This window comes from Lipotes vexillifer, unplaced genomic scaffold (assembly GCF_000442215.2).
Source record: "Lipotes vexillifer unplaced genomic scaffold, Lipotes_vexillifer_v1.1 scaffold1345, whole genome shotgun sequence".
Taxonomy (NCBI): domain Eukaryota; kingdom Metazoa; phylum Chordata; class Mammalia; order Artiodactyla; family Lipotidae; genus Lipotes; species Lipotes vexillifer.
Genome location: NW_006799741.1, coordinates 275,093 through 302,720, shown reverse-complemented (window position 1 = coordinate 302,720; position 27,628 = coordinate 275,093). Strand labels below are relative to the sequence as shown.

The following is a 27,628-nucleotide window of genomic DNA, read 5'->3' as shown; positions in this document are numbered from 1 at the left end:
GTGCAGAGCACAAGAGAAATAATACTTTTTGAAATTTTTATTCCCGTGTGCATGTGTGTGTGTGTGTGTGTGTGTGTGTGGTGTGTGTGTGTGTGTGTGTGTACATGAAATCATGATACAAACCAGTTCTACTGTGACTGCAGTCAATAGCACGTTGAAGTCGTCCACAGAGTGGTTAGCTGCTCAGGGTCTGGAGTTGAGAAACTCCCTAAAATAAATTTGAATACAGGCTCTGCCGCTTACTTGATAAGTGGGTTAAGCTCACAGTGCCTCAGTTTTTAAATCTGGCAGATGAGGATAACTAGAAAATTGTGAGAACTAAGTGGGAGATGGTAGAGAAAGAGGCTAAAATGTGTTAAGGATTCCACAAATGTTAGGAATTCTTATTAAAACTTTGTGCAACTTGTCAGGGCCTGCACCAAGCACTAGAGCAACAGAAACGAGAGACACAGTCCCTGTCCTCAAGGAGAGGAAGAAAACAGTCGAGAACGTGGGGAGGACTGAGAGAAAATGCCGGAGGTCTTGGTGGAGGACTGGAAAGTATGAGTGGGGTACAGGGTGGTAGTCAGGAAAGAACCTGGTAGGAGGGGAGCCAGAAATCAAAAGAAAAAAGAAAGTAATATTCTTTCCTCTTGTTCCTTGGAGAAAACACATTACGTAGATTTTTCGCGGCTGTGCTTTTCCCCTAAAACTGCTACTGTGTTGATTTTTTTCTTTTGCTTCACTCTTTAAATTTATATAAATAATGTGGTTTATGTTATAAGCAGTAAATAAATGTAACGAAGATCACCAAGGACCGCAAAAACATAAACAGAAATTAAAGAACAAAAACATTAAACAGAAAAGAACAAAGTCTTTCCATAATGCGTTAGTCTTATAGAAATAATACCTAAAAGGCCAGTGCCACAGTCCTTAAGAATATTTATAGTTACTATTGACTGAGCGTTCCCAAAACCCAGGTATGGGCCACAAATACTTTCTCATCCAGTCACATCTTCACAACAAATCCATGTGACATTAATTCCTAGACCTAGTTTAAGGGCGAGGACACTGAAACTCGGAAGCCAAATGACTACATCAAGTCCCCACATTTGTATGAGGCAAAGCAGGAATAAAAATGTGGGTCATGTTGACACTCAGTCTACACTCTTAAACATTCTGTCCCTGGCTGTCTCCTGAATGATTTCCTGGGACCCGATACACAAACACTCTCTTTAATCAACTAGCATTGCACCTCAGAGACAAAGGGATATAAAGTGGAAAAAAAAAAAAAGCGTTCTGTGTTTACAATGGTTGGTGATCTTTAACTATATGGATACAAAGCTTAGCACTGTTTTGTAAGCACACTCTCCGGAGTGTATACATAGAGCATACTCAGAAAAGTAGGGTGGAAACCGATGGAACAGAACCAAAACCTGGTGATGTCAAGGTATGTTTATAGTCTTTGCTCAGATGTGCTTCCAATACATTACTGGCAGAGCCAAGAATCATCTAATGTTATTTCTTTATTTACAGAGTTCTTTTATGTACACAAGCATACAACTTTTCTTATTAAGAAGCATTAAAAGTAACGCAGGGCACGTTTCATATTCCTTTCATCCAAGAACATAAAAGCACTATACAGACATGCTCATTATTTCTGCAAAGTAATCTCATTTGGCCCATTTCAGAGATGGGTACAATCAAAATTTAAAAGTTGGGAATCTAAAATCATTTATATTCTACATTTATCACTAAGCCACCAATCTAATAGCCAGAGGGAATCTTCAAATCCAGGGATTCTACATGCTGAAAATTTCTTTCCATTTTTTCTAAAAGGGAAACCGTTATATACATAATAAATGATATATAATAAAACATATATATCATTATAAACATAATTTTTTTTACTTGCAGTAAAATACATATAAAATTTACCACTTTAACCATTTTTCAGTGTACAGTTCAGTGGTATTAAATACCTCCACATTGTTGAAGCCATCACCACCATCCAGCTACAGAACTCCTTTCATCTTGCAAACCTGAAACTCTGTACCCATTAAACCACAACTCCTCCAATAAAGATGTTAAAAAATAAAATAACAAACAAAAAACCCCACAACTCCCCACTCCCCCCCCCTCTCCTGTCCTGGCAGCTCCTGGCAACCACCATTCTACCCCTTGTCCCCATGAATTGACTACTGTATGTACTTCAAGTAAGTAGTATTTGTCCTTTGTGACTAGCTCATTTCACTGAGCATAATGTCATCAAGGTGCAACCATGCTGTAGCATGTGTCAGAATCTGCTTTCTTTTTAAGGCCAAATAACGGTCCGTTGTATATATACCACATTTGTTTATCCATCCATCTGTCAATGGACCATGGGGTGCTTCCACCTATTTTTTTTTTTTTTTTACATCTTTACTGGAGTATAATTGCTTTACAATGGTGTGTTAGTTTCTGCTTTATACCATTCCACCTCTTTGCTAATGTGAATAATCCTGGTATGAACATGCATGTACAGATATCTCTGTAACATTCCCTTCTCAATTCTTTTGGGTTTATATTGTAAATTAGAATTGTTGGATCATATAATAATTCTATGTTTAACTTTTTTCAGGAACCTACACAGTGTTTTCCAGTCACTGTATCATTCTGCATTCTACCAGCCATGCACAAGGATTCCCATTTTTCTACATCCTCACCAACACTTATTTTTTTGTTTTTAATTTTTCTTAAACAGCAGCCATCATAAAGGGTGTGAGATGGCATATCATTGTGATCTAACAGGACTGTCTTCATTTCAAAAGTACATAGAGTAATTCCAGGTATTTTGGAGGCCAGCGGTAGGTAGCAACACCTGAACCCAGTCATAAGACACAAGTCCACATTCTCCTTCCTTTGGGTGCCGTGTTCTATATGCTTCCTACTAACCAGGCATTTCAGAGCTCATTATACCCACATTCCAGGAAGCACATTTGCCTGGCTCTATAATCGTGTCCCTTCTCTGTGGTTCTCACATCAAGAAGGTATATGTTTTAGTCAGCTTCCCTTGGTGGCCTGATGATTGTAGAGTATTAAAAAAAACAAAACAAAACCCAGCCTTGAACCAAGATGGTGGAGTAGAAAGGACATGCTCTCACTCCCTCTTTGAGAACACTGGAATCACAACTAGCTGCTGGACAATCATTGACATGAAGACACTGGAACTCACCAAAAAAGATACCCCACATCCAAAGACAAAGGAGAAGCTGCAATGAGATGGTAGGAAGGGCACAATCACAGGAAAATCAAATCCCGTAACTGCTGGGTGGGTGATTCACAGATTGGAGATCACTTACACCACAGAAATCCACCCAGTGGAGTGAAGGTTCTGAGCCCCACGTCAGGCTTCCCAACCTGGGGGTCTGGCAACAGGAGGAGGAATCCCTAGAGAATCAGACTTTGAAGCCTTGTGGGGTTTGATCGCAGGACTTCTACAGGACTGGTGGAAACAGACTCCACTCTTGGAGGGCACACACAAAGTAGTGTGTGCATCGGGACCCAGGGGAAGGAGCAGTGACCCCATAGGAGACTGAACCAGACCTACCTGCTAGTGTTGGAGGGTCTCCTGCAGAGGTGCGGGGTGGCTGTGGCTCACCATGGGGACAAGGACACTGGCAGCAGAAGTTCTGGGAAGTACTCCTTGGCGTGAGTCCTCCCAGAGTCTGTCATTAACCCCACCAAAGAGCCCAGGTAGGCTCCAGTGTTGGATTGCCTCAGGCCAAACAACCAACAGGGAGGGTACCCAGCCCCACCCATCAGCAGACAAGCAGATTAAAGTTTTACTGAGCTCTGCCCACCAGAGCAACAGTCAGCTCTACCCATCACCAGTCCCTCCCATCAGGAAACTTGCACAAGCCTCTTAGATAGCCTCATCCACCAGAGAGCACACAGCAAAAGCAAGAAGAACCACCATCCTGCAGCCTGTGGAACAAAAACCACAGTCATAGAAATGTAGACAAAATGAAATGGCAGGGGGCTATGTACCAGACGAAGGAACAAGATAAAACCCCAGAAAAACAACTAAATGAAGTGGAGATAGGCAACCTTCCAGAAAAAGAATTCAGAATAATGATAGTGAAGATGATCCAGGACCTCGGAAAAAGAATGGAGGTAAAGATCGAGAAGATGCAAGAAATGTTTAACAAAGACTTAGAAGAATTAAAGAACAAACAAACAGAGATGAACAATGCAATAACTGAAACGAAAACTACACTAGAAGGAATCAATAGCAGAATAACTGAGGCAGAAGAACGGATAAGTGACCGGAAAGACAGAATGGTGGAATTCACTGCTGTGGAACAGACTAAAGAAAAAAGAATGAAAAGAAATGAAGACAGCCTAAGAGACCTCTGGGACAACATTGAACACAACATTCACATTATGGGAGAAGAGAGAGAAAGGACCTGAGAAAATACCTGAAGAGATTATAGTCGAAAACTTCCCTAACATGGGCAAGGAAATAGTCACTCAAGTCCAGGAAGCACAGAGAGTCCCGTACAGTATAAACCCAAGAAGAAACACACTGAGACACATAGTAATCAAATTGGGAAAAATCAAAGACAAAGAAAAATTATTGTAAGTGGAAAGGGAAAAACGACAAATAACATACAAGGGAACTCCCATAAGGTTAACAGCTGATTTCTCAGCAGAAACTCTACAAGCCAGAAGGGAGTGGCATGATATACTTTAAGTGATGACAGGGAAGAACCTACAACCAAGATTACTCTACCCAGCAAGGATCCCATTCAGATTTGATGGAGAAATCAAAAGCTTTACAGACAAGCAAAAGCTAAGAGAATTAAGCACCACAAAACCAGCTCTACAGCAAATGCTAAAGGAACTTCTCTAAGTGGGAAACACAAGAGAAGAAACGGCCCTACAAAAACAAACCCAAAACAATTAAGAAAATGGTCATAGGAACATACATATCTATAATTACCTTAAACGAGAAGGGATTAACTTCTCCAACCAAAAGACACAGGTTTGCTGAATGGATACAAAAACAAGACCCATATACATGTTGTCTACAAGAGACCCACTTCAAACATAGGGACACATACAGACTGAAAGTGAGGGAATGGAAAAAGATATTCCAGGCAAATGGAAATCAAAAGAAAGCTGCAGGGGCGTCCCTGGTGGCACAGTGGTTGAGAGTCTCCCTGCTGATGCAGGGGACATGGGTTCGTGCCCCGGTCCAGGAAGATCCCGCATGTTGTGGAGCGGCTAGGCCTGTGAGCCATGGCCGCTGAGCCTGCGCGTCCGGAACCTGTGTTCTGCAACGGGAGAGGCCACAACAGTGAGAGGCCCGCATACCACAAAAAAAAAAAAAAAAAAAAAAAAAAAAAACAAACTCATATCAGATAAAATAGACTTTTAAATAAAGAATGTTACAAGAGACAAGGAAGGACACTACATAATGATCAAGGGATCAATCCAAGAAGAAGATATAACAATTATAAATATATATGCACCCAACATAGGAGCACCTAAATATATAAGGCAACTGCTAACAGCTATAAAAGAGGAAATCGACAGTAACACAATAATAGTGGGGCACTTTAACACCTCACTTACACCAATGGACAGATCATCCAAAATGAAAATAAATAAGGAAACAGAAGCTTTAAATGACACAATAGACCAGATAGATTTAATTGACATTTGTAGGACATTCCATCCAAAAACAGCAGACTACACTTTCTTCTCAAGTGCGAACAGAACATTCTCCAGGATAGATCACATCTTGGGTCACAAATCAAGCGTCGATAAATTTAAGAAAATTGAAATCATATCAAGCATCTTTTCTGACCACAACACTATGAGATTAGAAATGAATTACAAGGGAAAAAAACGTAAAAAACACAAACACATGGAGGCTAAACAATACGTTACTAAATAAGCAAGAGATCACTGAAGAAATCAAAGAGGAAATCAAAAAATACCTAGAGACAAATGACAATGAAAACACGACGATCCAAAACCTATGGGATGCTGCAAAAGCAGTTCTAAGAGGGAAGTTTATAGCGATACAAGCCTACCTCAAGAAACAAGAAAAATCTGAAATAAACAATCTAACCTTACACCTAAAGGAACTAGAGAAAAGAAGAAAAAACAAAACCCAAAGTTAGCAGAAGGAAAGAATTCATAAAGATCAGAGCAGAAATAAATGCAATAGGAAAAAAGAAAACAAGAGCAAAGATCAATAAAACTAAAAGCTGGTTCTTTGAGAAGATAAACAAAACTGATAAACCACTACCCAGAGGCATTAAGAAAAAGAGGGAGAGGACTCAAATCAATAAAATTAGAAATGAAAAAAGAGAAGTAACAACAGACACTGCAGAAATACAAAGTATCCTAAGAAACTACTACAAGCAACTGTATGCCAATAAAATGGGCAACCTGGAAGAAATGGACAAATTCTTAGAAAGGTATAACCTTCCAAGACTGCACCAGGAAGAACAGAAAATATGAACAGACCAATCACAAGTAATGAAATTGAAACTGTGATTAAAAATCTTCCAACAAACAAAAGCCCAGGACCAGATGGCTTCCCGGGTGAATTCTATCAAACATTCAGAGAAGAGCTAACATCCATCCTTCTCCAACTCTTCCAAAAAATTGCAGAGGAAGGAACACTCCCAAACTCATTCTATGAGGCCACCATCACCCTGATACCAAAACCAGACAAAGATACTACAAAAAAAGAAAATTACAGACCAATATCACTGATGAATATAGATGCAAAAATCCTCAACAAACTACTAGCAAACAGAATCCAACAACACATTAAAAGGATCATACACCATGATCAAGTGGGATTTATCCCAGGGATGCAAGGATTTGTCAATATATGCAAATCAATCAATGTGATACACCATATTAACAAATTGAAGAATAAAAACCATATGATTATCTCAATAGATGCAGAAAAAGCTTTTGACAAAATTCAACACCCATTTATATTAAAAACTCTCCAGAAAGTGGGCATAGAGGGAACCTACCTCAACATAATAAAGGCCATCTATGACAAACCCACAGCAAACATCATTCTCAACGGTGAAAAACTGAAAGCATTTCCTCTAAGATCAGGAAGAAGACAAGGATGTCCACTCTCACCACTATTATTCAACGTAGTGTTGGAAGTCCTAGCCATGGCAATCAGAGAAGAAAAAGAAACAAAAAGAATACAAATCGTGGGCTTCCCTGGTGGCGCAGTGGTTGAGAGTCCGCCTACCGATGCAGGGGACACGGGCTCGTGCGCTGGTCCGGGAAGATCCCACATGCCGCGGAGCGGCTGGGCCCGTGAGCCATGGCCGCTGAGCCTGTGCTCTGCAACAGGAGAGGCCACAACAGTGAGAGGCCCACGTACCACCAAAAAAAAAAAAAAGAATGCAAATTGGAAAAGAAGAAGTAAAACTGTCAATGTTTGCAGATGACATGATAGCATACACAGAGAATCCTTAAGATGCCACCAGGAAACTACTAGAGATAATCAATGAATGTGGTAGTTGCAGGATACAAAATTAATGCACAGAAGTCTCTTGCATTCCTATACACTAATAATGAAAAATCTGAAAGAGAAATTAATGAAACACTCCCATAAAAAGAATAAAATACCTAGGAATAAACCTACCTAGGGAGACCTGTATGCAGAAAAGTATAAGACAGTGATGAAAGAAATTAAAGATGATACCAACAGATGGAGAGATATACCATGTTCTTGGATTGGAAGAATCAACATTGTGAAAATGACTATACTACCCAAAGCAATCTACAGATTCAATGCAATCCCTATCAAATTACCAATGGCATTTTTTATGGAACTAGAACAAAAAATGTTAAAATTTGTGTGGAGGCACAGAAGACCCCAAATAGCCAAAGCAGTCTTGAGGGAAAAAAATGGAGCTGGAGAAATCAGACTCCCTCACTTTGGACTATACTACAAAGCTACAGTAATCAAGACAATATGGTACTGGCACAAAAACAGAAACACAGATCAATGGAACAAGACAGAAAGCCCAGAGATAAATGCACGCACCTATGGTCAACTAATCTATGACAAAGGAGGCAGGGATATACAATGGAGAAAACACAGCCTCTTCAATAAGTGGTGCTGGGAAAACTGGACAGCTACATGCAAAAGAATGAAATTTGAACACTTCCTAACACCATACAGAAAAATAAACTCAAAATGGATTCGAGACCTAAATGTAAGACTGGACACTATAAAACTCTTAGAGGAAAACATAGGAAGAACACTCTTTGACATAAATCACAGCAAGATCTTTTTTGATCCACCTCCTAGAGTAATGGAAATAAAAACAAAAATAAACACATGGGACCTAATGAAACTTCAAAACTTTTGCATGGCAAAGGAAACTATAAACAAGACGAAAAGACAATCCTCAGAATGGGAGAAAATATTTGCAAATGAATCAACAGACAAAGGATTAATTTCCAAAACATATAAACAGCCCATGCAGCTCAATATTAAAAAAACAACCCAATCCAAAAATGGGCAGAAGACTTAAATAGATATTTCTCCAAAGAAGACATACAGATTGCCAACAAACACATGAAAGGATGCTCAACATCACTAATCATTAGAGAAATGCAAATTAAAACTACAATGTGGTAACATGTCACACCAGTTAGAATGGGCATCATTGGAAAATCTACAAACAACAAATGCTGGAGAGAGTTTGGAGAAAAGGGAACCCTCTTGCACTGTTGTGTAAATTGAAACAGCCACTACGGAGAACAGTATGGAGGTTCCTTAAAAAACTAAAAATAGAATTACCATATGACCCAGCAATCCCACTACTGGGCATATACCCAGAGAAAACCATAATCCAAAATGACACATGCACCCCAATGTTCATTGCAGCACTATTTACAATACCCAGGTCATGGAAGTAACCTAAATGCCCATCGACGGACGAATGGATAAAGAAGATGTGGTACATATATACAATGGAATATTACTCAGCCATAAAAAGGAACGAAATTGGGTCGTTTGTACAGACGTGGATGGATCTAGAGACTGTCATACAGAGTGAAGTAAGTCAGAAAGAGAAAAACAAATACTGTATATTAACGCATATACGTGGAACCTAGAAAAATGGTACAGATGAACTGGTTTGCAAGGCAGAAATTGAGACACAGATGTAGAGAACAAACATATGGACACCAAGGGGGAAAGCGGCAGGGGGTGGGCATGGTGGTGGGATGAATTGGGGGATTGGGATTGATGTATAAAACAGAGCATAAAAATATGCTCTGTTGGGGGGAAAAAGGATCAACAGTTTCATACAATTTTAAAAAAAACAATCAAATTGAAAGACATTAAATTTAGGTGCCGTATTGAAAGAATATGTGTCAATGCTCTGAAGTGCATACCTGAGGTATGATTGACATTTTCTTCCTTAAATCGTGAAGTCCAATTTCGGTTGTCAAGATCTTATCAATCCAAATTTTACCTTCAGGTTCTGACAGTCTAAAAAGGGCAGCAATGAGGGAACTTTTTCCAGCTCCTGTTCTTCCCACAATGCCAACCTGTAAACAGATACAGGAGGGATTAAGAATTCACAATATGCAACAAACCTAGGAAAACCCTTGGTTGTTGAAGATGAATTTTAAAAGTTCTGTACAGAGTGTAGTCTATAAATTTCTCAACTGTGGCACTGTTGAAATTTTGGGAAAGATAATTCTTCATTGGGGAATGGGGGATGTCCTGTGTATTCTAGGATATTTAGCAGTATCCCTGGATTCTGCCCACTAGATACCAGGAGCACCCCCGAGATTGCGGCAACCAAAAATGTCAGACATTGACAAATATCCCCGGTTAAGACCCCCTGGTCCAAGGAAGAATTAAAAATAACAGAATCAGTCTACTGGCAGTGAAACAACAGCAGTTTCCCATGTGGTCAATTAGCAGTCAGCTTTTAAATGAGTCGTATTCCTAGTGTCTGGCTATTCTGAACATTGAGAATTATGTGAGCAATTTTACAGAGATGTCAACAAGTCAAGTAAGAAGTCTTATACACAAACAAGAATTCAGGATCCCAGATTCTATCATTTAAGAGGAAGTATTCTTTGGCAGAAAAACAAAATCACTTCCTGATAAGAAATACCTTAATAATGCTTTATCTTGAAAGGAAACACCTTAAAATTGTAAAATGCAGGTCTCAGTGTCTTAAAAGGCAGTACCCAGTAGGCAAGATACACATAATGAGACCAACAACAACACCACAAATAACATTTGCTATTTATATGGGACCTTTCATCTGAACACTTCAAAAGGCATTTTACAAACCAATTAATACTTCTAATTAAACCTTGGAAAGATACATGTCATGTATCGGTCAAGTTATTAAAATCAAAGCAGAGAGAAATTAAGTGCATTAACAATAAGATCAAAGAATCAATATAATGCAGGTAAAACGCTGGTTAGGAATGAAACTGTACTGTAAAAACTGGATTTTAGCTGTCTGAATTCAAACATGTATGCAGAAACTGGCCTTTTTTTTTTTTTTTAAACCAATGAGCTTCCCAACTACAAATTCCCTGGTGGGAGCTTCCCAAGAGGTGATTTCATCTCTATTTATAAATCTAAATACAGATGGGGGCCTAAGATATGCTTTCAATCATTTGTAAATTAATTCAGTAAATTTTAAAAACTCATGGCTTTAAACAGAGAAGAACTAAACCCCTCTGAGCACTGATTATACGACGGTAACTTGATATATTTTCTCATTAAATACCTCCAAAGTTTCGAATCTTAGTCTGTAAAAACAATAATCAAATTTCAAAAAAAAATTTATCTTTATAGAGATTAACTGAAAGAAAAGTGGCTTTAGTTGATTTACATTTGTAGCCATTTTGTATGATATGGTAAATCCTAATTTATATAATATAGATGGGACATTTTCTGCATATAAGCAGGTCCTAGAGGGTATATATACATATGGGTCATTTGTTCTGTGTACACGCAGACTTTGAATATACTATGGATTTGGTTCCAGACCACCACAAAAATGGGAATATCACAAAATAAAGCAAGTCATGTGAATATTTTTCTTCCTCTGTGCATACAAAAGTTATGTTTACACTATACTGTAGCATACTAAATGTACAACAGAATTATGCCTAAAAAAGAATGTACATACTTAATGTCCAATACTTTACTGCTAAAAAAGGCTAACCATCACCTGGGCCTTCACTGGGTTGTAGTAAGCTTAAGAACACTGATCACAGCTCACCATAACAAATATAATTATAATGAAAAGGTTTAAAATATTGCAAAAATTACCAAACTGTGACAAAGAGACACGAAGTGAGCAAATGTTGTAGGAAAAATGGTGCTGATGGACATACTCAATGCCGGGTTGCAACAAATGTTCGACTTGTTATTTGAAAAAAAAAAAAAACACACGCACACACGCAAAAACCCCCAAAGAAACAGCGGTATGCCTGTATTTCTGGGTGTTCTCATATGTAAATCAGCACACATCAGAACACAGGTGAGAACTGTGTCTATGAGAATGTGTGTATATTCCTATGCTATTAGCTGTACTGAAACTGATCCATCTGTGCAAACTGGAACATTTGTAGACTCCCGGTAAACGGCGTAGATATGGCAGTGGCACCGAAGGCTGCTTATGGCCACAGGAATGGAAGTACAACACTCCAGTGAGGAAAGTAAGAAAAAAGCAACTCAAAGAAAACACGGCTTAGGCTATTTCTACCATTCAGTTATCAAAACTATAATCTGAAAGTCTTTTCCAGGTCACCAAAGGGTTTTACCAATTGCCTGAGGACAGTGTCACCATTACCAGTTAAGTTTACATTCCTAAAGGCAAAGACACTTAGAGAAAATCTTTACTGGGAGGTCTCCCTCAAAAGTGATGGCGAGTCAGTAGGTCTGGGTGGGCCTGAGATTCTGCATTTCTAAGATGCTCCAGGCAATGCAGGTGCTGCTGGCCCGGGCACCACAGTCTGAGTCACAAGGAATTAGGAAGCCTGCAGGGGAAGTGGGACAATCTGGGAGTGAGGGGAGGGGTTGCCGAGGAAATATTATGTAAAAGAGGAGAAAATGTAGCAAACTGATATTTTTGTACATTATAGCAAGGTCTAGTAAGCATCTGTAAGGATGTATTATTCAAGTAATAGCTCTGAGCAAGAAAAAAAAATAACAAACCAAAATCAATCCACCTCTAGAGCTGGAAAAGGCTTGAAAATGGCCCAGTGCTCTCTAAAATGATCAAATCAACCACAAAATCATCTAAATGAAAAATGCATCCAGTGTTCAGAATCTAACCAGGAAGCCTAGGGTGCTATTTACCTCATTTTGGGTCTTTATTTTTACTTGCTATTTCTTCCATGAATTAGAAACCTGCATAGTGCCTATTAATTTTTCCCATTTACTCGAACTTCCAGAAATTGGGACAGCAGAGGAAAGGATGGAAAGAGAATAAAGCTCCACTTCTGCTGGCCTGGCTCACTCCCACATCCTCCCCTGCAGCAGCCTCTCTCAATCAAATCCAACACCAAAGGGGTGTCCCAGAGCAATGGGGTCTGGGGCAGGTGTGAAGGAGAGGGAAGCTGGGATGTACACAGACGGAGTGAAATGGCTTCATGACTATTCTACCCAGGTATAATCTCCAAACACAGAAATGGAGCTAATGGTGATACTGTGAGTGGATCAAGACACAAATAAAAAGTCACGTTACTACAGTTATTAATTCTGTCTCCAGATTCAATTTTCCCACAAACATTTTCAAGCTCAGCTAATCCTATGACTTGGGGATTTTAAGATAGAAGAATACACATATGTTATGTTCCTAAGTTCTACTGTAGAGTTTCTTAGATAAATTTCCCCAAAAGCCAGAAAATATGAATTAAGACGTGCAAATTAACAAAATTATGTATCAAACAGGAAATATGATGGACACATTGTCGGTGAGTAAGCAAACATCACCTACAGAGTTCTCAGGGACAGGACTGCATCAAGAGCTGCAGTGAATGTTTTCTCGACACAGCAATCCTCACCTCCTTCCCAACCTACGGTGAAACTGGAAATAATTAGAAGCCAGCTTTTGCCGTGTGACTAACTGAAGCTGCTCCCTGGGTATCATTTGGGCATTAAGTTGAATATTCTTTCCCATCACAAGGGTATCATTCATTAAATTATGGCTATAGTCCACTAGATGGGTCTGTGGTGGAAAGAGTTTTAAAGAGCAGTTCTTAAAGTATTTAACACTCTAGGTAATCAGTTGTTTACACAGTTGTCTTGTGTGTGTATTTTGGTTACTGGTTGCTCACACCTGTGCATGTTACTCACTCTCCCAGCCAGCAGTCCCTCAGCACCCTCTCTGTGCCCTGTAGAATGCCAATTTTGGGGGAACAAGAGATGAAAACAAGATGCTCTCTGATCTTAAGGAGCCTCAGGGTTCTGTGAGATACAGACCCACCATTACAAAGCATGCCACAGATGCCACCAGTTAATTGTGGTCAAATACAAATAACATAAAATTTACCAACTGAACCATTTTTAAGTGGACAGTTTAGTGATAAGTACATTCATATTCTTGTCCCTCCAGAATATTTTCTCCCTTATAACAAAGAAACTCTGTACCCATTAAACAACAACACCCAATTCCGCTTACCCAGTCTCTGGTGACCACCATCCTACTTTCTGGCTTCATGGATATGACTACTCTAGGAACCTCATATAAGTGGAATCACATAGTATTTGTTCCCTTTATGTCTGACTTATTTCATTTAACCTGTTGTCCTCAAGGTTTATCCATAAGTTGGAATTTTATTCCTTTTAAGACTAAATCATATTTCATCTAAGTGGAATCACACAGTATTTGTTCCCTTTATGTCTAACTTATTTCATTTAACCTGATGTCCTCAAGGTTTATTCATAGATTGGAATTTTACTCCTTTTTAAGGCTGAATAATATTTCATTGTTAAGGATATAGCACATTTGCTTACCCATTCATCTGTTACTTTCATCATGTACAAGACGCTGAGGAAGAATAGAGGGTCTCAGAGAAGCAGACGAATGAGAGTTGACTCAGAAAATGAGGAGACTTATCACCAGCCACATGATGGAAGGGAAGGGTCTCTGAGGTCAAGGGGCGGCGTGCACACTGGAAGCAGGGAGGACATGATACACTGGGAGAACCTACACGCGACCCGAGTGCAGGGGGTGTATGTACATCAGGACTTGAAGCTGGAGGGGCAGGTGCGGGGAGCTTCCTGCCACCATGTCTGTTCTCATTTAGCCTCTTTTCCAAGAGCTTGCCCTGGTCCTGCCTGAGGGACTGATCTAATCAGCATCCACACAGCAACAAAAAAAGAGGCAAATGGCTAAGACAAACCTTTTCTCTTGATTTAATGAGTGCTGTCAGGTGCTTCAATACCAGAGGCCCATCTAAGCTGTACGAGAAGTTCACATTGTCAAAGACGACCACTCCTTCCTGGGGCCAGGACGGTGGTGGGCGTTTCTGGTATTCCCAGGGTGCTTCTTTTTCCAGATCTGTATATTCAATCACCCTTTCTACTGAAATCATCTGAAAGATAGGACATCGCACGAGTTAGGAACGGAGGGTCTTGTTTATGGATGTTCAAAGACTGTGAATGAGATGCTCTGCATTTATATCATTATATTTGCTTTTATATCTGAGGTCTTAACACCAGCAAAAGACAGAGGTAGTAGTTTGATGTGGACACTGATGATTTGTAAACTTGTTCATTGTCTTGTAACACTTTTATTACGGCTACTTTCTTCAACATTATATTAAAACAAAAAGAACTAGAGAAATGGATACTATGATTTCACTGATCTAATTTTTGCATATGAATTTTAAAAAACAGAGAATTTTGTCAATGAAAAGAATATGTATGGATGCCCACCAGTAGCATTTTGCTACAGAAGGGTCATCTGTTATAGATGAATAGAAATGCATAGTCAGTACACCTCATTTTAATAATTAGTTACTTTCTTCTCTGTTAGAGAGCGAAATAGAAAAGTTTCATTTTCATCATTTTTCCCCCTTTAGGAGGAATTGAAAATATTCGAAACAGCAGAGAATTTTCCCCCTTTAGGAGGAATTGAAAATATTCGAAACAGCAGAGAATTTACATATTGACTAAGGCCTTCTAAACAACTATAACTTGATAGTACATTCAGAGAGAAGGGGCACCAATAAATTCAGGTGTTCAACACATACAAGGAAAAATTCTCAAATGGGGAGGGTGGGCAATAATTAAATTAAATGAATTAAACAAATAAACCTCAAAATACTAAATTCTCCTTTCACCAGGAATGAGGAATTACCCTAGCTTATATCTTCTCCAGGATTTCAGAACCTCCCTCCTACAGAGACATTTATTATATTTGAAGACAGCTTGTGATGAATATAAAACCTGCTGACATGGCATACATAAGACTGAGAAAAAGATGTATATATTTTATTTTAAATAAATTGTAAACAGATGGAGGAAGGATCTAACAAACCCTGTTAGCTATGATGTAAAAAAAAAAAGAAAAGTTTTAAGATTTTTTTTTACATAAGAATTGCCTTTATGTGATGTAATGACAAGGAGACCTGAAGAGGCTAAAAGGTAAATGTTACCATATTTTCAACTTCGGCACTTTGCCTTACGCACCACTGGAACATCCCCATGAGCGTAAGGGCATAGGACAGCGCCAGGCCAACCTGCCCGGCATCCAAAGCTAAATGAGGAAGAAGAAAGGAAATAACTTAGTTCCATTCTTAACCCTGAGTTGGGATCCTACTGTCTCTGTACCAAGACTTCTTTATAATATTTAAAACACTTGCACATAACAACAAGCATTACTTATATTTTTACTACCTGTTGACTGAGACCATGATACAATGAAAAGCAAAAAGAAAAAAACAAAGAAAAAAACTATGAACTCAGAAAACTATTAAATAAGTTTATTAATCCCGACAGGATTGGCATACACTTGACAGTATTATACAGGCGAGGAATCATGTCATCATTCAGGCTTCCGTCATTATGGTTTCAAGGACCATTATGTAATTTCACTCTGTACGCCCAATGCAGCCGCAGTTGGAAACCACGAAAAACAAGTCAATAGGTTCTAAGAGCCAGTACTTTTAAATCTAAAATACTGCTCTCATTGTTCCATCATTAAACACTATGATTCAGTGTTGTTACTATGGAATAGTTAGGGATGGTGAATTCACGCCACACACACCATTACCTGCTCATCTGGTACCCACACAGCAGAGGATACTGTTCTTTCCTACAGAGAATATTTCTCACCTCAGTACACCAGGAAGCTACAACCAAGAGATCCGAGGAGCCTGAATGCCATAAGCTTGACAAAAAGGAAACTTGGTTCTCTCCTACCAACACTAAGACGCTATCAGGAATGTTCAGAAGGTCAGTTGCTAGAGTTGTATAGACTTCAACCCATTTAAGAAATATAAAAGGATCAAAGCCCTCATCAAGACATCTCATTAGGGCTTCCCTGGTGGTGCAAGTGGTTGAGAGTCCGCCTGCCTATGCAGGGGATGCGGGTTCGTGCCCCGGTCCAGGAAGATCCCACATGCCGCGGAGCGGCTGGGCCCGTGAGCCATGGCCGCTGAGCCTGTGCGTCCAGAGCCTGTGCTCCGCAACGGGAGAGGCCACAACAGTGAGGGGCCCGCGTACCACACACACAAAAAAAAGACATCTCATTAAAGGCCTCATCAAGACCAAAATGACTCGTCTACAAGGGCCACACTGAAAAACCACATGCTGCAAACACTTTAGTACAATTCATTAGAACCAAATGGTATATGGGATTAGACAATGAGCCAAGAGTTTAAATTAATAACTGCAAACGAAGCTATAAATTGTAATCATAATACAAATAGTTATTCACATCTGTACTTACTTTTTGCCAGAATCAGGGACCCAAAGGCAACAACAATGACAAAGATGGCACAGATGGCATCCAGACGCACAGCGAACCATCGGGACGTAGTCAAAAACAAGAACCAAGCCTCTGGATTTGTGAAGTATAATAAGCATAATGAATAAGCAGAAGTATCATGGAGGCTGCTGCTAATGAGGGAGAGCATTTTGCACAGTTGAGCTACAAAAGATTTTTACACAAGGTAGGACAGCAAAGTTACATACGCAAGCAACCTAGAGATGACGAAAAGCTAGGTTCTGACACAAGACAACGTATGGTATACATAGGTATCAGTCCAGGGGCTTTGTGGGAAGAATGTACTAAAACCACAGGTTATAAACAGAATTACGATCATAATAATGAACATAGAAAAATGGTCTTGTTGGTGTGTTTGTTACAGTTCTGGGCCTCAACAGGAGGCTCATCCTCTCGCAGGGGTGACTGCTCCTAGTTCTCTGCAGGAGAGAGCGCAGCTCACACTCTGTTTCCAGCACCTTCTGCACTTACTACAGGGCCCTGCACAATGTTTATTCTTAGGAGCCAGTATCCAAACGACCATCAGCTAACAGGATCTGCAGGTGGCTTTCAAAATGCCATTTTATGTTCAAAATACAATAAAGATTGGAAAGTTGGGCCAGAATTTTATTGACTTAGAGGGAATTCTGGGTGGCAAATCTGATAAGAGAGAAATTATTTTCCTTCTTCAGGTCTGCCACCCTGTATGCTCTGAAAAGAGTCAGCAGGGGCCTCCCTGGTGGCGCAGTGGTTGAGCGTCCGCCTGCCGATGCAGGGTACGCGGGTTCGTGCCCCGGTCCGGGAAGATCCCACATGCTGTGGAGCGGCCGGGCCCGTGAGCCATGGCCGCTGAGCCTGCGCGTCCGGAGCCTGTGCTCCGCAACGGGAGAGGCCACGACAGTGAGACGCCAATAAAAATATTAAAAAAAAAAAAAAAAAAAAGAGTCAGCAAATTACAGCCTGAGGACCAAGAATGGCCACAACCTGCTTTTATAAATAAAGCTGTACTGGAACACAGCCATTTGCTGATGTATTATTTTTGTCTGCTTTAGTGTGGTAATAGATAGCAAAGCTGGAATTCCCTGGTGGAGCAGTGGTTAAGAATCTGCCTGCCAATGCAGGGAACACGGATTCGAGCCCTGGTCCGGGGAGATCCCACATGCCACGGAGCAGCTGAGCCCGTGCGCCACAACTACTGAGCCCACGATCCTAGAGCCTGTGCTCCACAGTGAGAGAAGCCACCACAATAAGAAGCCTGCACACGGCAACAAAGTGTAGCCCTCGCTCACTGCAACTAGAGAAAGCCCATGTGCAGCAAGGAACACCCAATGCAGCCAAAAATGAACAAACAAACAAATAAATAAATTTTTTGACAATTCAATTATTAAAATAAATAAATAGCAAAGCTGAGTAGTTGCAACAGAGACCGTGTGGCTCTTTGCTTAAAAAAAATAAATGGACAGAAGGCCACAGGGCACCTTGATGGAAGGACAATGCAAGCCACTGAGGGGAAAAAAGCAGGGGTGTGATGGGGAAGAGGGGAGCACAGAGGGGAGGCTGAGAGGAAGGGCTGGGGAGGCGCAGAGAGAGGTGTGGGCCGGCAAGGCCACCTGACAAGGACTCAAGCCTCAGAAGGCAGCACCTCCCATCCTCTGAAATCATGTCCAGAAACTTACAGACCTGAATGCAAGTCCTGATGTGCATCGAACAGTTCCTGAAACCTCTCTTCGGCTTTGTACGCCCGGATGGTCCAGAGTCCTTGGAGAGAAGATGATAAGTGGGAAAATACTGGGCTCCGAGCTGGGGAAGCAGAGAAAGACAAACAACAGAGAAAGTCAGGGAGACTCGATGCAAAGAAATCCACCGCCTTCCAAAGGGCCACACCCAAGGGCTTCCTGGAGGGCTTCCTGGAGGAAGGAGGATGACGCCCCTCTTCGGGAGAGGATCCTCCATGTGACCCTCCAACTCCTGCTCACACTAAGCTTCAATTTTATGACCTGGACATGAAAGATTCTCTTTAAAACCATCTTTGACCAAATTCAAATCTGACCTAGATTTAGATAATGAATCTCCATACTAACTCAATCATCAAGGGCCTCCTCAAACAGCGCCACATTCCAAATTCTTCCCTGACATCCCTCCAGGTAGAAATTACCTGAAGGTAATTACCTGTTCACTAAGTTTTGGTTCGGTATCATTTTAAAATTTAATTCTCCGTCAGAGTCCCTCACCACACTGAATTTTGATGAACTATCTGTGTGTTGTCTCCAGCTAAGATTAGAAACTTAAGGGCTGGCACAGGACAGAGGGGAGATAAGTAAGGTGAACGGACAGTCTGCCATCTCCTTCCATCCTGGGAATTTTCCTACACCTATGCCAAGAGTCACTTTGTGCGCCACGGAGCACCTGGGCATCACATGGCCCTTGTGCCCAGAGGACCCATGCAGTCAAGGGGGTCTTTGAATAGTTTCGACTTCTGCTCTGGGAACCTGATGGATGCTTTTATAGCTGCCCTACTGGATACTTGAGGCGTTTGGAGGCCACTGTGATATGTGACACTGATGTCACTCTTTTAGAATCTGACAGTGGCCATTCTCTTTCTAGTGACTACGCATGGGTGTGGGGCCTCGTGTCACATGACTGGCCATTCGCTTCCTGGAATCTTCTCTAAGAGCACACTGAACACGAGCACCAGGGTCTGGCTCCTGCACATCAGGGAACAGGTGGGTTGTAGGTTGCTGGCCAGGGACGACCCTTTTGGTTTTCATTCCCCACTGTGAAAGAGGCAACTTGCTTTTTCTGTGTGCAGATTCTGGGCCTGTGACCTTTCTGGGATGAGTGATAACTTTTCATTTACCAGCAGGCAATACTGACATCACTTCGTTACCTGTGCATCTCCTAGAAAAGACATTAGTTCTACCATGATGAAATATTGTATTTTTAAGAAAAGTATTTATGGAGTAGATGCTCTGTGTGAGGAAGTATGTCATGAGCAAGACAAACAGTCCCCTGTTCTCACGGTGCTCACATTCGTCCTCCTCATGCTAAGATGCAAAGCTGCAGCTGACCCGCCACCAGCTCCATTTGCCTTAAGGGTCACATGGACTCACAGTGGCCATAATATCCAATTACTTAATGTTAACTTAGTGAGGAGTTCCAGAAGACAGAGTCTGCAGAATTTCAGGGGTCTGGTTCATTACAGCATAAATGAAGCCAGCCTGAGTTGCCATCCCAACCTGAGAGCCCCGGGTACTCACTTGTAGATTCAAGGCGTTTCACATCCCTTGACGTCTGTAAGAAATATCTCCGGAGAACAAAGAAAATGATGCCAAGGGGAACCAGGGGTATTGCAATCCAAGGAATCACCGAAACCGCCACACCCACCACACCAATCACTTGTAGAAATGTCTGGAAGAGTGAAAACAGATACAGTAGCCTCTTTATCCAGCATTCTCTTCAAAAATAACCTTTAATGGGTTGTTTTGTTAGGATTAAACTCCTTTCTTCGAAGGACATGTTGGAATGGTAAGGAATGCTTTCCCATCCAAAGAAAGAAGAGGGGCTTCCCTGGTGGCGCAGTGGTTGAGAGTCCGCCTGCCGATGCAGGGGACACGGGTTCGTGCCCCGGTCTGGGAAGATCCCACGTGCCACGGAGTGGCTAGGCCCGTGAGCCATGGCTGCTGAGTCTGCGCGTCCGGAGCCTGTGCTCCGCAACGGGAGAGGGCACAACAGTGAGAAAAGAAAAACAAAGAAAGAAGAAAATTATAGGTGCTGCTCATGATATTTATTGCACGCTTACCACGTGACAAACTTTTTCTGAAAAATACCTATTTGTTTCTTTATGTATTTTTGGCTGCGTTGGGTCCTTGTTGCTGTGCACGGGCTTTCTCTAGTTGCGGCGAGCAGGGGCTACTCTTCTTTGTGGTGCGCAGGCTTCTCATTGCAGTGGCTTCTCTTGTTGAGGAGCACAGGCTCTAGGTGCTCGCTCGGGCTTCAGTAGTTGTGGCTCGCAGGCTCAGCAGTTGCGGCTCGTGGGCTTTAAAGCACAGGCTCAGTAGTTGTGGTGCATGGGCTTAGTTGTTCTGCGGCATGTGGGATCTTCCCGGACAAGGGCTCAGACCCGTGTCCCGTGCATTGGCAGGTGGATCCTTAACCATTGTGCCACCAGAGAAGTCTGACAAACACTCTTAATCTAAGCAAAAACTGGGATATACCAACAACATGAAAGGATGGTGATGGGAATTAAATGAGATACTGTATATAAAGTGCTTACCAGTTCACATATAACAAATATAAATTCTAACTCCCTTAATCGTGTTCTAGATTCAAGGAGCCAGGAGAGATGGGATGGTGTATTCATAGATTTATGGACCCAAAGAATCTTAAGAATCTCATGAGGTTGGACCCTGTTAGACAGTTCATTCTAATGACTGCAACAGCTTAGTACCATCCAAGGACATATCGGAGCAGGTGCTATTTTTCCTAGGTGTGGTAATGATGTCACCTGTACCGAAGTGACTGTGGCTTTTCTCTGGCCACAGAGAAAACTTGAATGTGAGGTCTATTCTGTTTGAAGACACACTTTTAAAATAATATGAACAATAAACCTCACCGTACTACAATTTCTGTCCCCTCTGTATTTTCTTCCCAACTCTAGGCCTTCCAAAGATCGATAACCTTAGGGGAATGGAGGCAAGTCACCATTTTTTGAGATGATTCCTATTCTATATCCTTTTTTTATTTCAAACTTTGCTTCTTATTAGTGGAAATTTACTGCTCTGAAATTGCGGAGCATTTCTTGGAGACTAAGGGGGAAAAATGGTAGACCTCTGAAGCACCAAAGCAAACCTGATTAAGAAGTAAATTCCAAACAGAGGATCAATTTGACATTTTCTCTTTCATGCACCATGAATTGGTGAGTTCATATCAATGGAAGTACAAAAGCTACATTTTGTAACCTAGTGAATCCCAAGAAATTTAACTGTGTCCATCCTAGGTCACCCTTCTTGGTGGAACGAAGCAGCCTTGTTAGGAGGTCAGGATGACTCAAGCAGAGGACACTGTCACCACCACCTGTGGAAGGGAGGTCTAAGGAGCACCTCTCATCCTCAGAAACGATGCTGTCCTGTGGGCAGCTCTTTCTGACAAACCACACTGTAAGCTAAATGAATTGTTGATCGAATATAGAAAAACAGTAAAGGAAAATAATAATAATAATAATAATAATAATAATAATAATAATAATGCTTTCTGGAAAATGTTAATGGTTTTGTTTAAAAACCTCCCCATTCCAAAAATGTGAAAACTAAGATAACTGCTGTATTGCTAGTGCCCATGGCAATTTTTTTTCATAATACTGAAGAAATTCCACAATTCTCTAGATCTGGTTGACAACCAAATAAATGGTGGTTATTACTGCACCCTCCAAATTATCAATAATGGATGACATTTCATGAGGCTTGCCATGGGTCCCACCTCTCTAGTATTTCACAAGCATTACTAATTTCATTCTCATATCACATCTGAGTACCAGAGATTATCCTTTCTGTTTACAAAGCTCAGAGAGGTTTGGGACTTTGCTCAAAGTCAGAGAATTTACTCATTTTGTTGCCAAGCCTGCTCTTTTAATCTCTGCCTGATACAGTATCCCACATACAGGTAAAATTCATAATAAAAAAATTAAGATCTAAATATACTCCCCTTTTATAATTTTCCCCATTTATATGCATTCTCTCCCATGCAGGGACCAGTTCTAGCTCCCTAGCTAATTAGAGCCTGATCAGCTCATACAGCAGGCTGATCATTAAAAGGTCTTAAAAATGATTGCTCATAGAACACACTAACATATTTTAATAATTAGTTTAAATTTTTTTTAAAAGTTGCATAAGAAAGCATAAAATACAACATGACTTAATTTTAATAAATACATAAACCCCAAGAATACAAGCATGAGGCTAAGGATTTTTTAAGTCCAATGTATACACTTGGATTAAAGTTCCCCCAAGGAAGTCTCTGAGTCTAGAATTAACACTATATTCTAATATGGCAGACTTTAACATATTCCTTTCACAAGCACAGTGTGAAATACGAGGGCCTGTTTGCCTGTTTGGCATTTAAAGTCCAAATTGCTTACAGTCCTGTAGGAATTCCTAGGTATCTCTACCCACATGTCACTTTAAACTTAATTCCATGGGATTCTGTTCCTGCCAGTCTCTGTGAAGCTTGTGCCAAAGAACATGCTTTCTATAAACACCAGTAAAAATGTATTCTTCTTACTTTATGCAAACAAATATGCCATCCATACTTCTGGCTCACTCCATTCTTATGTGAACTCTCTCACTCACTCTTGTATTGGGCTCAGTGTGAAATATGTATTTAATCATAAAATCACTTAATAAGTAGACAGGACTTTTATTATCTGTTTACAGGATTAAAAAATAAAATCAGCATCATTAAGATTGTTAACACCCCAAGAGAATTGCAAATCTTTGAATTTTGCTGTCAGTCAGACTCTTAAGAATTATATTCCAAGTTGTGATAAGTACAAATCGTCCAGATTGCCTTAAACTATTACTGATTTTTGCAGAAAATATGACTCAAGTGCAATAAACAAAGCAAGATTCACTTCTTGGCAAGAAAATACGGCAAGATTTTCTTCTGATTTAGGGAGATAAAAAATAATGCCCAGTTTTTGATCAGTGAGCTGTTTACTGATGTGGGTGTAGGAAAGATTCTTCTACCTATTTATTCTGGAAACATATGAGATTGAAAAAAAAAAAAAAAAAAGCCTTTCAATGAAATGACTATCTCATCAATTGTGCTGTTAGCTAACACAAGATTCTTGTAGAGGCAATAAAATCCTGAATGCCTACACGAAGCTCTTTAAGTATTAAGAAATAAAATGTAATTCCTGGGACTTCCCTGGTGGTCCAGGGGGGTTAAGAATCTGCCTTCCAAGGCGAGGGACGTGGGTTCGACCCCTTGTCCGGGAACTGAGATCTCACATGCCGTGGGGCAACTAAGCCCGTGAGCTCTGGAGCCCGGGCGCCACGACTAAGGAGAAGCCCACATGCAACAATGAAGAGCCCACGTGCTGCAACGAAGAGTTGACACAGCCAAATAAAGACATAAATAAATAGTTTTTAAAAACACAAAGAAATATAATGTGATTTCTATGAAACAATACTCCTTACCCTTCAATCACAGGATAAATAGAAGCAAAGGGAAAAAATAGGGAAAGCTCTTCAGTGCAAGCTCCTAAACTTAATACTAACCCTAGAGTTAATATTGAGTCTGCAGGTGTAAGGTGATATGGTACCTTGCATGTCTAAGGGAGTCTTCAGATCAGCTCTGGTTCCAGACCCCTCCTTTATCACATTTCTTTTGACCTCACCCAACCCAATTAACTCTTTTATATAAGAAAATGATAAAAAGTGGTGTATCTTATCTCTATGATGAGATCCATACACACTCTAATATTAATAAAGCTTTTCTAAACGTGTCCTTTCCTTAGGATTCACTAATCATGCTTTTCATCCCTCAGCTGACTGCCTTAGATCTTTTCAGATCCACACTAGCTGTGGAACCTGTGTAATCCTTCAGGTAGCCCTTAATCCTGAGTCACAGTTAACTCCACTGAAGAGTGAATGGTGGGGTTCGGTTTACAGTTTCTTAACCAACACAAGAGAAATGATTAGGGAAACAGAGTGCACTTCTCCCTTCCTTTGTGTTCAGCAAATCTCAACGATCAATAGCTTCCTTACTAACCTTTTTCAGTGTTTGAGCTTATTATGAAATTCAAGACTACAGTGCATCTATTTCCTATGTTTGAAAAGCACAGCTTAGAAATAACACCAAATAAAAGTGGAAATAAAATGTTGAACAATGTACCCCACATAAAAACTAACCAAAAGAAAGCTGGAGTATCTATCTAACATGAAGCTAGGAAGGATTCCTAGAAATAAAGGAAAACATTTCATAAGAATAAAGGGTCAATTTTATCTAAAAGATATTTTTAAAAGTCCAAACTTACATAATCCTAATAACACAGCTCACTAATGTATAAAGCAAAATCTGACAGAACTCAGTAGAAATAGACAATGCCATACCCATAGTGGGAGATTGAAACCCACCCATCTCAAAGACTGATAGAAAAAGCAGATAAAAATCAACGGAGATATAAAAGATTTTTAAAATGTCATTAATATATTTGACCTAATTAGGAACTATACAACACGGCAGTCAGTGATTACATAAGACATTCTTTTCAATTGCATATATCCTATACTATAAAGCAAGTATCAACAAACTTCAAGGGACAGAAATTGTACAGAATATATTCTGACCTAAGCAGATTTAACAAGAAATCAATAACAAAAAGGCAACTAGTATATCACTAAATATTTGGAAATTCAATAATACATTTCAAGGTATCATCTAATTCAAAATTACAATAAAATTACAAAGAATTTTGGCATAAAAGAAAACGAATATCTACAAATATTAAAATTTGAAGGCTGCAACTAAGGTGCGTAGAGGTAAATTTATAACTTTAAACATTTTTTTTTAAAGGCCACAGAGAATCCCACAGAGAATACATGGGAAATCTCTAAATCTTCCTCTTAATTTCACTGTAAACTAAAACCTGCTGTAACAACAAAAAAAGTCTTATTTAAAAAAAAAAAAGAAAGTATAAAAGTCAAGGGTCGGGCTTCCCTGGTGGCGCAGCAGTTGAGAGTCCGCTTGCCGATGCAGGGTACACGGGTTCGTGCTCCGGTCCGGGAAGATCCCACATGCCGTGAAGCGGCTGGGCCCGTTAGCAATGGCCGCTGAGCCTGCGCGTCCGGAGCCTGCGCTCCGCAACAGGAGAGGCCACAACAGTGAGAGGCCCACGTAAAAAAAAAGTGGGGGGGGATTACCATTAACGTGAATTAAAAGAGAATAACACAAGAGATATCACAGGCACTAAAGACAGGATATAATGAGCATTGTGCTCATAAACTTAAAAATACAATGCAAACAACAAATTTCTTGAAAAACCACATACAAAGACTGACAGAATATGAAACAGAAGATCGGAATACTTCCATATCAATTTAAGAATCTGACTCCATAATATGAAAATTTCCCACCAAGAAAAGACTTTAAGTCTATAGGGCTTCACAAGTAGATTGTGAAAAAAGTTTTACCAAATTCTTCCAGGGAATTTGACTCCAGCATTATCATGATATAAAAACCACACAAACACATTAAAAGAAAAAGAATTACAATCCAAACTGCCTTAGGAACACTAAACAACATACCAATAAACTGAATCTAACAACATAAAAAAGTAGTATTTCACAATCAAACTTGGCTAGGCAAGTCAGAAATCCACAGGGCCAGCTGTTATAAACGACAGGCTGGAACTCTTGCGCAGGAGCCAATGCTGTTATCCACAGGCAGAACTTCTTTCTATTCAGGGAAGCCTTAACTCTTAAGTCCTTTCAACAGACTGAATCAGGCCCACCAAGACTATCTAAGATTGCATTCCTTACTTAAAGTCAACGGATTATGTACTTTAATCATATTTATAAAATATCTGCACAGTAACACCTAGACTACTTTGTGACTGAATAACTGGAATGCAGCCTGGTCAAATTGACACATAAAACTGACCATGGGAGTGCCCTGGTGGCCTAGTGGTTAGGATTCCGGGCTTTCAGTGCCCTGGCCCGGGCTCAATCCCTGGTTGGGAAACTGAGATACCACAAGCTGCAAGGTGCAGCTAAAAAAAAAAAAAAAAGACCATAACACAAATATCCATTTCCCATGCCTTTTTATGAGGACTGCATAACTCTGATACCAAAACCTGGCAAAATATTTAAAGAAAAGCAAATTATGAACCAAGATGCCTCATGAACAACAGATACAAATATTCTTGACAAAACATTAACAAATTGCATACAGTGATACGTAAAAAAATATATATATGGTACACATTAGGACCAAGTGGAGTTTATTCTAGGAATGTAAGGTTAATTTAACCTGCAAATATCAATCGGTATAATATACCACATTAAAAGATTAATGGTGAATAATAATATAATTATCTGAAGAAATGTAGAAAAATATTGGTCAAATTTTAACACCTATTCTTGATTTTAAAAACAGTAAAATTCTCAGGAATTTAGGAATTAAGGGAAACATTCAATCTACCTAAAAAATTGCAGTTAACATTATTCTTTTTTTTTTTTTTTTTTTTTGCGGTATGCGGGCCTCTCACTGTTGTGGCCTCTCCCATCGCGGAGCGCAGGCTCAGCGGCCATGGATCACGGGCCCAGCCGCTCCGCGGCACGTGGGATCTTCCCGGACCGGGGCACGAACCCGTGTCCCCTGCATCGGCAGGCGGACGCTCAACCGCTGTACCACCAGGGAAGCCCTAACATTATTCTTGATGGAAAAATATTAAAAGATTTTACCTTAAGAGTACAAGAATGTATTATCACCTTTTTTCAACATTGTACTCAAACCTCTAGCCACGGCAAGGAAATAAAACTAATAAATATTGGAAATAAAGAAGTAAAACTGTTAATATTCGCAGCTAACATGATTGTGGATATAGAAAATTCTACAAGATTAAAAAA

General features: G+C 40.2%; 1 protein-coding gene across 2 annotated transcripts in view; it reads right to left on the bottom strand.

The window, feature by feature from the left end:
- LOC103074585 (multidrug resistance-associated protein 4) overlaps window positions 1-27,628 on the bottom strand; it is a 216,787-nt gene that overhangs the window by 27,690 nt on the left and 161,469 nt on the right. For both annotated transcript variants that reach the window (XM_007471944.1, XM_007471945.1), the window contains 6 exons: window positions 20,261-20,411; window positions 18,684-18,803; window positions 16,968-17,078; window positions 15,673-15,773; window positions 14,416-14,607; window positions 9,424-9,579 (listed from right to left, as the gene is read on the bottom strand). In XM_007471944.1, the coding sequence (XP_007472006.1) occupies window positions 9,424-9,579; window positions 14,416-14,607; window positions 15,673-15,773; window positions 16,968-17,078; window positions 18,684-18,803; window positions 20,261-20,411 (831 nt within the window). The remainder of the gene's footprint in view (window positions 1-9,423; window positions 9,580-14,415; window positions 14,608-15,672; window positions 15,774-16,967; window positions 17,079-18,683; window positions 18,804-20,260; window positions 20,412-27,628) is intronic.